At 44.4% G+C, this 13,702-nt stretch overlaps 1 protein-coding gene across 1 annotated transcript in view; it reads right to left on the reverse strand.

Annotated features, from left to right (window-relative positions):
* Window positions 1-13,702, reverse strand: part of CROCC2 (ciliary rootlet coiled-coil, rootletin family member 2) — an 825,280-nt gene that overhangs the window by 661,738 nt on the left and 149,840 nt on the right. Inside the window, 1 exon segment of the mRNA XM_030216488.1 lies at window positions 7,039-7,238. Within this exon segment, the coding sequence (XP_030072348.1) occupies window positions 7,039-7,238 (200 nt within the window).

The following is a 13,702-nucleotide window of genomic DNA, read 5'->3' on the forward strand; positions in this document are numbered from 1 at the left end:
AGAGGGCATGATATGAGAGTGAAGGGGGGCAGACTCAAGAAAAATGTCAGGAAGTATTTTTTCACGGAGAGAGTGGTAGATACTTGGAATGCCCTCCCGCGGGAGGTGGTGGAGATGAAAACGGTAGAGGAATTCAAGCATGCGTGGGATAAATATAAAGGAATCCTGTGCAGAAGGAATGGATCCTCAGAAGCTTAGCCGAGATTGGGAGGCGGGGTTGGTGTTTGAGTGGTGGGGCTAGTTCTGGGCAAGACTTCTACGGTCTGTGCCCTGAAGATGGCAGATACAAATTAAGGTAAGGTATACACAAGAAGTAGCACATATGAGTTTATCTTGTTGGGCAGACTAGATGGACCGTGCAGGTCTTTTTCTGCCGTCATCTACTATGTTACTATGTTTTGAGTAGCACTCACTCTTCTCCAGACTATATCTCCTGGATCCCTAGATCATCCTCTAGGTGAAAAAAAATCTCTAAAAGGATTTGGGGAGATCTCTGAAGCCTAGAAACCATGGAGGGGCATAATCGAACAGGGGCACCCATCTATAAGGGCGTCCATCTCTAATGACGGCCCCGTAAAGCGGCATACCCGACCTTATTATCGAAACAAGATAGGCAGCCATCTTTCGTTTCGATAATACTGTCAGCGCCGGCCAAATCTCAACATTTGGGCCGCCCTTAGAGATGGCCAACATTGGTTTTCGCTGATAATGGAAACTAATGGTGGCCATCTCAAAACCGGCCAAATCCAAGCCATTTGGTCGTGGGAGGAGCCAGCATTTGTAGTGCACTGATCCCCCTCACATGCTAGGACACCAACCGGGCACCCTAGGGGGCACTGCAGTGGACTTCACAAATTGCTCCCAGGTGCATAGCTCCCTTACCTTGTGTTCTGAACCCCCAAAACTCACTACCCACTACTATAGCCCTTAAAGGGTAATGGGGGGGGGGGTACCTAGATGTGGGTACAGTGGGTTTTGGGTGGGTTTTGGAGGGCTCCCATTTGCCACCACAAGTGTAACAGGTAGGGGGGATGGGCCTTGGTCCGCCTGCCTGAAGTGCACTGCAGTATCCACTAAAAACTGCTCCAGGGACCTGCATACTGCTGTGATGGAGCTGGGTATGACATTTGAGGCTGGCATAGAGGTTGGCAAAAAAAAAAAAAAAAAAAAAATATATATATATATATATATATATGTTTTTTTTTTGGGTGGGAGGTGACCACTGGGGGAGTAAGGGGAGGTCATCTCCAATTCCCTCCAGTGGTCATCTGGTCAGTTCAGACACCTTTTCAAGGCTTGGTCGTGAACAAAAAGGGACCAAGTAAAGTCGGCCAAATGTTCATCAGGGCCGCCCTTCTTTTTTCCATTATCGGCCGAGGATGACCATCTCTTAACCACACCCCGTCCCGCCTTTGGTACACTGCCGACCCACCCCCTTGAACTTTGGCCGTCCCTGCGACGGAAAGCAGTTGAAGCCGGCCAAAATCGGCTTTCGATTATACCGATTTGGCCGGCCATAAGAGAAGGACGGCCATCTCCCGATTTGTGTCGGAAGATGGCCGCTCTTCTCCTTCAAAAATAAGCTGGATAGACTCAGAAAGAATTTTAACCAATTTTTCTAAATCTTGACTGAAAAGCAAACCTCATTTAAAAGATAATTTACAGACACATTTTCTGATCAATTTCTGAGCAAGAGACTGCCAAGCAGCTACAAGGAGAGCCTTATTTTTTGTTGAATCTCTGATTAAATAATATAAAGCATCCACCAAATAGGTCATGCCCAAATCTAGAAAGGTGGAAAAGATGCCCAAGCTGCATATGTTCCACAGACAGCTGCCTGCAAGGCTGACATAGAGACTTCAAATGCTTGCTTCAAAAAAAGACTGCATCATGTGGTCCTGGAGATCTTTCAGTTTTGCACCACCTCAACTGTGAGAATAGTCTTCTTTGTCACAGCCAAAACTACCACATCTACTTTATGAAGTTTGAATCTTTCGGATCGCTGAGACACTATTGGTTAAAATTTAGCTATAGACCACTTAACACGAAAATTGGCATCTGGAACATCCCAATCCACAGAAATGATATCATCCCAAGATGGCGCTCTGACCGGACGCACCTGAGTTTGCTGCTGAGGTCCTTTGTAGTTTTTTTTGCTGTTTTCGCTGTTTCTGTGTCCTCCTCGATGGGGAAACGGAGGGGGAAAGTTAGGGAGCATTCCTCGGCTCCTGGGATACCCTCGGCGCTGCGGCAGACGACTCTGCAATTTCCAAAGCAGCAACCGGGACCTTCGGGGAACTTCGACCCCCTCTGCCGCTCTCGACGCATCGGCGTCGATTGAGAGCGCTAACGGGGCTTCCCTGAGCCCTGTAGAGCGCATTGCTCCGCCTCAACCCGGAAGGGAATTGCCGATAGCCCAAGCAGGGAGGGAGAATGAAGGCGTTCAACCTAACCTGCTCGAGGGAAGGACTGCGGCGATAGAAAATGGTCCCCAACCGAAAGAAATACTTTTTCAATCAGCTTCACAGGTACTTCCTTTGGAAATTGTTTCTAAATTATCTGAAGTTGGTGCTCAAATTCAATCCCCTCCTGGAATTTCTGGCGTGACTAGACCAGCAATTGTGACATTAGAGTCACTATGGGATATGGTACATAATATTCAAATCTCCATGCAACCTATATTAAAAGAAAACACTGACAATATAAGAACTATTTCTGAAGCTGCGTTACTCCAAGCACAGGTATCTGCGCAGCAGGCCTTGAAATTGGAAAATTTGAATACTAAATTACAAGAAATGGGAACTTTAGAGACTGCTTTGGTTAAGGACAATGTTTTTCTCCATAAACGAACAGAATATCTGGAGAACCAGATTCGGAGACTTAATCTTAGGTTTCTAAATTTTCCTAAGTCTCCCCTGATTTCACCTGTTGAAATGATTAAGAAATATATGGTGGACATTCTTGGAATGGACAAGGATTCATTGCCCCTGTTTTTTCAGACCTCTTTTAGACCCCTTCTGGACTCTTCCAAATGGGGGGGGGAACATCTCAAGTTCATCCAAAAGGTTCTTTATAGTTTCCCTCCAATCCCAGGGAGGTTGGTTTTGGGGAGGCATCAGGAGTCGTAATTCAAAACTGATTCCCATGACCACTGCTTTCTGGCTTTCTGGATCTAGGTATATCCTGGGCCATTTATGTTCCCACATATATTCAGTAAGTGTGACTTATTTGTGTATAGTAGATAATAAGGAAAGAGCACATATAATACAGCCTATAGAAATAAAGACAAGGATAGGTTTCAAGAATGAGATCTTGTTTATTCTTACCAAGAGAGAGTCTTCAGTTCAATACATACATCTGGGTTCAAATGCACAGAGCTCTGCTGTCGGTCAAGTGTTCAAGAAGCTTCTAACTTTTCTGTCTGAATGTCTGCTCTTTTATAGGCATGGATCTCAATAGATGCTTATGGCAGTACCTACTTTTTTCATCTTATTGGCCAATATCTCTGTACCAATTTTTTTCCCTTTTCCGGCAGATGGTCATCTGTACTTTTTTGTAACATCTTGTACCAACTTCTTTCCTGTTCTAGTTATTATGAAACATCCGCCCAGGTGTCCATCTGCACCCAACTGTCTTTTCCGGTAAACATCTCTTGCTCTTGCTATTTCAAAACTTCACATCTTTCCCATCACCCTGAACATCTTGTTTTTATCTTTTATAGAAACATCCAGTTTCACAATCTATTTTTATATAATCTTATGACTTGTGTGCCATGTTATAGGAATACAAACTAGATTTTACAAACCATTTTTATCTATTATTCTATCATCATATATGCTATATTCAATTTGTAATTTGTTTCAGGTTTTATTAAGACTTCATCATATAGTCCTGCATTTGCAGGTTCTCAACTGTTATGCCATTAGTGGGTTATCAGGCCTAGTCAAGGCTTCTCTGCTGACCAAAGTCCTGTAACCTGGCTTACCACCATTCCAGTGGACACTCAAAACTCCAATCCATATTAACACCCCCCATAACACGGGCCTATTACATCTGGAACCCACAGGGGGGTGATGGAAACCTCCCAATGGTGGGGGATGGAATGAATTTAACTTCATTCCTCGAGAGTTCACTGGAGATTATTACCCAGAGGACTACTATGCTTGTTACTTTTGTCTTGGAACCTGACCGCAATGCAATACTAAGACTTTCCTTAAGACACTTAGAAAACCTGTTTATGGGTTCAAAGGTTCGCGTTTTTCCTGACCTCTCAAGGCCCACTCAAGCTAGGCGCAAGGCCTTTTTGGAACAGCGTCCTAGAGCGTTGGCATTGGGAATAAACTTTGTACTACGATTTCCTTGTATATGTAACTTAACGCTTGAGGGTAAACAGTTTCAATTTGCTGACCCTAAACAGTTAAAAGAATTTCTTGATGCTAGAGTAGATATGAATGTGCTGTGCCCTCCATAAAATGCAGGCTGGGATCAGTAACCCTGAGGTAGCAACTGGTGGGGATTAATTGTTTTTTGTTATTTACACTTATATTTCTTGATTCTTGGAACCAATGTTTCTTTATTTGTGGACGAACAGGCTTTAAATGTAATTTCTTGTTTTTATTTTTTTTCCTGTTGTTAATGCCTATTGCATATTCATAATTTGTAGTGAAATAATGATTTATACCAATAAATAAAATAATAAAAAAAAAAAAAAGAAATGATATCATCCCCTGAAGGATAGGGAATGCCTTGGAGGTCTTTCTGATAACAACCAAAAGGGAGTCCTGGGAACCAGAATTAGAAATAGGTTTAGGCACTGAATTCTTAAAAGTAAACAAAACCTGGGAAATGAAAGTAGTTAAGTCCTCCTTACCAAAAATAGGGTCTACAAAGTGATCTTCTCCCAGTAGAACTTCATCCCCCTCAGAAAGTATGTCTTCCTCTAGCCCAAACTGCTGCTCTGCTGAATTTAAATCTAGTTCCTCCAACACTCCAGAGACTACTTCTGCCCTTTCCAATATGGATCACTGGAGAAGAAGCAGGGACATTCTACATATTCCTCCCAGCATTCCCTGGAGTGACTCCCAGGTCCACTCCAACCACACAGGGTCTAGGTGTTCCTAGCCAGTGCTCCTACCAGCTACCTATCAGGTGCTGAGGAGGTCTTGTAGCCAATCTGCATATTCATCCCAGCATTATCTCGGGTGACTCCCAGGTCCACTCTGATCCACGCAGGGCCTCAGCTCCTGCTACTCAGTGCTCCTACTGATTCCTTTCTTCTAATTCCAGTGGCTCTTCTACACTTTTTCTTCTTGATACTGACTTTTTCCAATCTCTTTCCCCATATCAAACTGCTGCATACCTCAAGACCACATTGCCCACTTTCTGCTTTCATCACCCTACTATGCCTTTTGTTTTCTACCTTCTCAACTCTCAAGCTTCAGCATTTTCTTCCATTCAATCAACCATCTCCATTCTGTCTGAGTGCATCTCATCTTCATAGCTGTCATCATGCCTCTCCTACTCTTCTCTATACTCTCTTGCTCCTTCTCCTGCTCTTTGCTGGGGCTGGGGATATCAAGTCCCAAACATGGTCCTCAAAATCAACTCTCACCATACCTGTGCAGGTCACACCACAACATTTCCAATCTTATTTCTGTTCCTCACCTTTCCTCTTCTTCTCTGTCTTTCTCATGTGCCCTGTGGAATATCTGCTATGTCTCCAACAAGCTTGATTACATCCAGGACCTCTTTATCTCTCATATTCTCAATCTGCTTGCTCTAAATGAAACTTGGCTTTGCTCTGAAGACTCTGTTTCAGTGGTTATTGATCCTTGCATTCATTATGTTATCCAAGTTTGTCAATGAGGCTGTCTCTTCCTATAATATTATTCTTTCTTCTGCTCTGGACACTCTGGTTCCTCTCTTTCCCTGCTTTGTAAAGTGTACCAAACTCCAGCCTTGGCTGCCCTCCAAAATCTGCTACTTAAGTTTTTCTGCTCAATCTGCTGACTTGGCTAAAATCTCGTGCCCATACTGACTTTATACATTTAAAATTCTTGCTGACCTCCTTCTGGTCTGTTCTTTCACTTGCCAAACAAGACTACTACATCCATTTGGCTCCAACCCTCACTCTTTCTTTGCCATACTGAACCCTCTCTTCAAAGTGCCTCTACCTCCAACACTTCACTTTCTGCCCAGACTACGGATGAGTACTTTCACAAAATTAACTTTGAGTTCTCAACCAAGTCACCTCCATCTCTCCTTCACCATTCAACACTTGCCACCTTTTCTTCCTTTTCTAAAATCACTGTCCAGGAAACTGCATATCTTCTTTCCTCCTCCAGACTCACTACCAGCTCCTCTGATCCACCCACTCAGCATTTTCTCTCCTACTGTCATCCTTTTTACCTGTCATATCCCCAGTCTTTCACTTTCCATTGCAATTGTTCCTGATGCTTCTCATCTTTTCCCCTAAACTCATCTCTCCTCTTCCTCCATTCTCTATTTCTGTGGATAACGCTCTCATCCTCCCTGCCATAACAGCTCGTAACTTTGGGGTCATCTTTGACTTCTCTCACTTTCTTTCTCTGCACATATCCAACAGACTGTTAAAACCTGCCATTTCTTTCTCTATATCATCATCAAAATTCAACCCTTTTTTCCGAACACACTACCAAAACCCATATCCACACTCAGGACTGTTGGATGAGCAGAACTCCGATTCTTCTGGCTGTGTACAGCCAGCAGTTAATGTGACAGGTTTTAGCAGTCTGTTGGATCTGTGCAGAGAAATACTGATGGCCAGAGGGTTGCACACTGTTCTTAAGTGATGACATTACAGCTTAGTAGTTCTCAGTCTCCACCTGCTGGCAGGACAGCACAATCCTAAGTATGTGGGCATGATAAGGAAGAAGTTATTTTTTGCCTTAATCTGATATCTGAGGTTGAGAAATTCTAGAAGATGGTTTGTTTCAGGAGTACATAATCAAATCTTCACAGACCCCCTACTCCACTATACTCTTTTTTTTTTTTTTTTACCTTTCTAAGATTTCCATGGAAGATTTAGAGTGATGAGATTCTTGCTTGAGGTCCTTCAAATCAACAATGAGGTCCTTATACTCCTGTTTCAAGTCCTTCAGCCTCTGCTCTGCTGTCTGAGCTGCCTGCTGAGAGTCCAACAATTGCTTCTTTACCAGTGACAACGCATCCTCGGACAACTCCAGTTGTGAACGCAACTCCTGCCCATAAAGAAATAACATAGATAACAGTAATGCACTGATCAGGGAACCAGCCTTTCATGGAGGCTCAATCAATATAACATACATGCACCCTTATCAATTTTTAAATTTTTCTTTAGACATGTAGCTCTTGACTGGGAAAAGACATTTTCCAGTGGGAGCAAAAAGAGAAAGAGAAGCCCAAGGAATGCTGTACAGACCTCTTCAGGTGTGTATTTATAAAGAAGCTGAACAACTTGACAATAAAAGGCAGGGCCTATGCAAGGGCATTAGGCACCCTAGGCAAACCTTCAGCTTTGAACCCCCTCGTCCATAATTTTCCTTCCTTTCAAATTCCTAGCCCCTGACAAGGCTTTAATATTTAAACTCAATAATCATGATTACCCCAATATTACCCTTCCCTGAATGATCTTGTAAAAACATATAGTTTTGACACTGTACTTTACTACTACTACTACTTATCATTTCTATAGCGCTACTAGATGTACGCACTTTTAAATATTAAAGAGTTAAAATCACAGGACGGTGAATCTCTGAGTTTGTGTGGCTGTCAAAATCTATTGTTTTGCTTAGATTGAAGCTGGTCTTTGCTGCTCCTTCCAGAAGGTGATGCCATAGATGACCACCTACAGTAGCTTGCTTAATGGTTAAGCTGGCCCCGATAAAAGGGAAGATTCAGAATCACAGGTATCTTTGTATAAAGCTTGTTAATAAAGAGAAAGAAGAAACAAAGCAATATAGTTTTCTAAGGAGTTGACAGAAATGGTGAGAGCAAAGCAAATTTTTCTTAGAAATATAAATAAAGGAATAAATGAATGAAACCACAGGGAGAGGAGGACAGACAGAATTGTTATGAAAAGCTGGCAGAACAGTTATAGACATACAAACACCCAAAAAGAGGAGATAGTAATATGTATAGGGTAGGGCAAGGGTTCACAGCCTAGTCTTTGTGACACATCAAACCAGTCTGGTTTAAAAAATATCCACAAAGAAAAAAAAGCGTGAAATAAATGTGGACACACTGCCTCTATTGTATACAAATCTATCTCACGAATATTCATTGTAGGTAACCTGAAAACCTGACAAGTTTGGTGTGTCATGAGGACTGGGTTGACAACCCCCAGTATAGAGACAGAGAAGATCCTGATGTGCCAAAAAAAATGAAATCAGAGACCAAGAAAATATAGCATAAAGATACAGAAATAGATTCAAATGCACTGGGTGCCATTGGCTTATTTAAAAATAACTTCCAAGTGTACCTTGATATGCAACCTATATATTTTTCACCTTATGAACTCCAAAATGCAATGATTAAGATGAACAGTAGATCTGAGAGATTGAGACTATGTCCAACATACACTGGCTTATAGGTAAGGTTTATTCCTGTCATAGTATGTGTAATACTAATTCATCTGGAAACATTACCCCACGAAGGAAACTGCCCAGTCAATAAAAAGGGGATATAAAAAAGCAGCAGACACATGAGAGAGCCAACAAATAAAACAAAGCCCAGGTAAGATAAAAGGAGAAACTGGGATTTGAGAAAAGGAAGTCTAGCAAAAACAGAAATCGTAAGATTTTTTTGTTCTGTGTTTACAATGGAAGGAAAGTTGAAGGACTTATTAGGAAGTTAACATTAATAAATGTAGAATATTTGCAATCCCATTTCCCTTAAAGAACCTTGCTACTACTACTACTATTATAAATCATTTCTATAGCGCTACCAGTCGTACGAAGCGCTTCACAATTGAACATGAAGAAAAGACAGTCCCTGCTCGAAAGAGCTTACAATCTAAATCAGGACAAACAAACAGTACAAATAAGGGATAAGGGTAGGACAGACAGATAGGACACATAGGGAAAGGGACTATTGAAGAGAGGAAGACAAGATAAAGGTTACGAGCAGGTGACAAGTTAGGAATCAAAAGCAGCATCAAACAGGTAGGCCTTTAGCCCAGATTTGAAGGTGGCCAGGGGTGGAGATTGACGTAATGGCTCAGGAAGTCTATTCCAGGCATAAGGTGTGGTGAGGTAAAAGGAACGGAGTCTGGAGTTAGCGATGGAGGAGAAGGGTGCAATTAGGAGAGATTTGCCTAGTGAACGGAGTTCCTGGAAAGGAGTGAAGTGAGAGATGAGGGTGGAGAGGTAGTGAGGGGCTGCAGAGTGAATGCACTTATAGGTCAATAAGAGGAGTTTGAATTTTATATGGAAACGGATAGGGAGCCAGTTGACTTCAGGATAGGGCTGATATGGGCATAACGACTTTGGCAAAATATTAGTCGTGCAGCAGAATTTTGAACAGATTGAAGAGGAGAGAGATGGCCGAGTGGAAGACCTGTGAGAAGCAAGTTGTAGTAGTCTAAGCGAGAGGTGATGAGAGTGTGGATGAGGGTTCTGATAGCATGCTCAGAAAGGAAAGGGCGAATTTTGGCAATATTATAGAGGAAGAAATTACAGGTTTTAGCAATCTGTTGAATATGTGCAGAGAAGGAGAGGGAGGCAGGGGCGTAGCTACGGGTGGGCCTGGATGGGCCCAGGCCCACCCAGTTTAGCCTCAGGCCCGCCCAGAAGCAGATCCTTGCCGTGACCGTCTCCCACCCCTGCCGCAGCGCTTCATTTAATGTTGTCGGCGCTGCTGTTAGTTTCCCACCCCCCCGCGGCGGCGCTTTACACTTTACCCGACGGCAACGCTACAGATGCAGCGCTGACGTCCGACGTCCTGCTCCGGGGCCTTCCGCGTCCCGCCTCCGTAACAGGAAGTTACATCAGCGTGGAAGGCCCCGGAGCAGGACGTCGGACGTCAGCGCTGCATCTGTAGCGTTGCCGTCGGGTAAAGTGTAAAGCGCCGCCGCGGGGGTGGGAAACTGTAACAGCAGCGCCGACAACATTAAATGAAGCGCTGCGGCAGGGGTGGGAGAGGGTGAGGAAGTCAGTGGGGTGCTGCGTGCTGGCCCAGAAAGGGGAGGCAGGGAGGGGAGGGAACAGAAGGGTGCTGGACTTGCAAGGGGCAGAGGGTTGGAGGGAAGGGAGAGAGGTTTTGGGATTTGCAGAAGGGAGGTTGGAAGGAAGGGGAGAGGTTTTGGAATTTGCAGAAGGGAGGTTGGAGGGAAGGGAAGAGGTTTTGGATTTGCAGAGGGGAGGTTGGAAGGAAGGGAGAGAAGTTTTGGGATTTGCAGAGGGGAGGTTGGAAGGAAGGAGAGAGGTTTTGGGATTTGCAGAGGGGAGGTTGGAAGGAAGGGGAGAGGTTTTGGGATTTGCAGAGGGAAGGGGAGAGGTTTTGGATTTGCAGAGGGGAGGTTGGAGGGAAGGGAGAGGTTTTGGATATATAGGGGAGAGGTGCTGGATATGCAGGGGGGTGGAGGGAAAGGGGAGAAGTGCTGGATATGCAGAGGGTTGAAGTGAAGGGGAGAGGTGCTGGACATGTATGGGAGTTGGATGAAAGGGAAAGAGGTGCTGAACATGTAGGGGGGCTGGATGAAAGGGAGAGATGCTGGATGTGTGTGTGTGGGGGGGGGGAGGGGGGCTGAAGGAGAGGTGCTGGATATGCAGATGATGAGATGCAGGGAGAAAGAGCCAGATGCATAAGGGGAAGGAAAGAGAGGAAGAGAAGCTGGTTGGGGGTGGGATCAGCGAGGAGAGGGACACATTGGTGTGGAGGAGGGAGAAAGGGGACCTAGGGAAGTATACAGATACAGAAGGGAGATGATGGGCATTAGGTGGGAGCATGGGGACAGGGACACAAATGTGAGATGCTGTATGGGGATGGCACATGGGCACAGAGGGGTAATGCCTGACCAAGGGGGGCGATATAGAATAGAGATAAAATGCTGGACACTGGAGAGGGGGGTATATGGACACGGGGGGGGGGGGGGAGATACCAGACAAGGGAGAGAATAGGAATGCAGAAGGGATATGCTGGGCATGGGGTGCATAGGTGCACAGAGGAATGATGATGGATGAGGGGATATGAACACAGGGGAGATACTGAACAAGGAAATATAGGAAAACGGAGATGGATGATGGACATGAAGAAAGAAGAAATGTCAAATAGGAGGCCCTGGCAAGTGAGTTAAGAGAAGACAGAGGGAAGCAGAAACCAGCGACTGGGACCAATATGATTTGAGAAAAAATGACCAGACAACAAAAAGGTATAAAAAAATATTTTATTTTCAATGTTGTGAATATAATATGTTGGATTTGGAATGTACATCTTGCCAAAGTTGATGGTAAACATGGTTGGGGTCCAGGACAGAAATCTAGGAAAGGACCCCAAAGTCCATTACCAGGCTGCTCCTTCAGCTTCCAGCATGCAGGCTTTCTCTGGCCAAGGAACCAAGCACAATTGCCCTAGTTGCATCCCCTAACACCATCCCTGGCATGTGCCATCTTTATATTTTGCACAGGAGCAAGTGCCTTTCTTTCTTGTTTCTCTGGTGGTGTACTACATGCAAGGTCTAGTTTCTTGGGGTTTCCGTTTAATTTATATTTCTAGAGTTTGTGGTCACTTATTCTGTATTTGGCATTTGTGTCTTGTGTGTGTGACTGAGGTATTCTGTTAGCATGAAGTTTCAATGTAGCATTCTGTAGTAATTTGGCTTGTTCAGCTTTCCTGATAAATGTATTTGTATTTTAGGGCCCTACTATAATATTTAAGGCACTTCTTTTTCATAGGTAGGATCTTTGATTTTGGAAGTTAGTGTTGGTATGGTAGATTTGCTCTAGGTTCTGAGTGACTTTTGTTTTATAGATTTTTTTAAGTTAATTTATAATATGTCTGTAATTGAGATTACACTAGAAAACAAAATTTCTTTATATGATGAGTTTTATGGTGAATTGTCCTTGCTGTGCTCTGTATCCATTGTTGGTGGACGGCCAGGAGGTTCTCTGGATGCAGAATGTGTTTGGCTTCAATACCATATATGTGTTGGAGGACCATGGCTCAGTGGGGCTGAATAGTGCAGTCTATTGTACTTCCCTTAGCTCTCAATTGGCCTGCAGCCACTGAAGCCTGCACTGCAACCCTCATTATGGGGAGTGGGGTAGGGACAGAGCATGGGTGCATCAGGTTTGCTGTTTTTTTTCTTTTTCAAAAAAGTTGGCAACTCTAGTGCCCACCCATCCAACCTGTTGACCCAACCAAAAATTGCCTTCTGGCTATGCCACTGGAGGGAGGAGTCGAAGATGACCCCAAGGTTACAAGCAGATGAGACAGGAAGAATGAGTGTGTTGTCGACAGAAATAGAGAAAGGGGGAAGGGGAGAGGTTGGTTTAGGTGGGAAAATAAGGAGCTCAGTTTTGGACATATTGAGCTTCAGGTGTCGGTGAGACATCCAGGTAGCAATGTCAGAGAGGCAGGCAGATACCTTGGCCTGGATTTCTGCCGAGATTTCTGGTGTGGAGAGGTAGATCTGGGAGTCATCAGCGTAAAGGTGATACTGAAAACCGTGAGATGAGAGCACCAAGGGAGGAAGTATAGATGGAGAAAAGGATAGGTCCTAGGACAGAGGAGGCAGACTAAAGATCCATTATTTTAAATTAATGAGCAAAACTAAGGAAACAATGCTAAATATACCTCATTGTCTTAAAACAAATTGAGCACAGGATACCGGACAGCATGGTTTCCCAAAGGAAAGATCAAGTCAGAAAAATGTGATGAAATTTTTTATTGTACACCAATGGCATACCAAGGGGGGGCGGTGGGGGCGGTCCGCACGGGGTGCACACCGCTGGGGGTGCCGTGGCGCGCACCTGCTCCGAGTTTGCTAAACTTCGTCGCTCGTTCGCTGCAGCTCCCTCTGCCCCGGAACAGGTACTTCCTGTTCCGGGGCAGAGGGAGCTGCAGCGAAGTGAAGTTTTGCGAACTCGGAGCAGGCGCACGCTGCGGCACCCCCCCCCCCCAGCGGCGTGCACTGGGGGGGGGTGTCATTTCGCTGGGGGGGAAGGTGTCATTTAGCGGGGGGGGGGGGGGGGGGGCGCGCTGCACCCGGGGGGGCGCATTGGCGTTCCGCCCCGGGTGCCATCCAGGCCAAGAACGCCACTGTTGTACACTTGGGAAAGCCAATGTTTATATAACCAAACAAAACTTTGCACAGGAATGCAGTTTGGTGCCATTGAAAAAGTCTTCGGTCCTTATTCCCTGAAGCAGTCATTAGTGAAACGCTGGCCACTGTCAGTGGGGCTGTGTGAAACATTTTTGAGCATAGTCAAGTTTTTATTAAGATAAGTACTTTACTACATTTTAATGTTAATTTTGATTAAGAATTTTGATGTGGATGTTTTTTAGCCAATGATGTTAAAGAATTTGAAGTCACTGAGAGTGACTATCTGAGGCTTTTTCCTCCTACATGGTTAATTGCTTTAAGGTATATGCTTATTTAGTTTCATACAGCACCACCATTTGCAGGTATTGGTGGAGATTTTTGTTTAGAAATATAGAAACATGATGGCAAATAAAGGCCAAATGG

Source organism: Microcaecilia unicolor, chromosome 10, assembly GCF_901765095.1.
Source record: "Microcaecilia unicolor chromosome 10, aMicUni1.1, whole genome shotgun sequence".
NCBI lineage: Eukaryota > Metazoa > Chordata > Amphibia > Gymnophiona > Siphonopidae > Microcaecilia > Microcaecilia unicolor.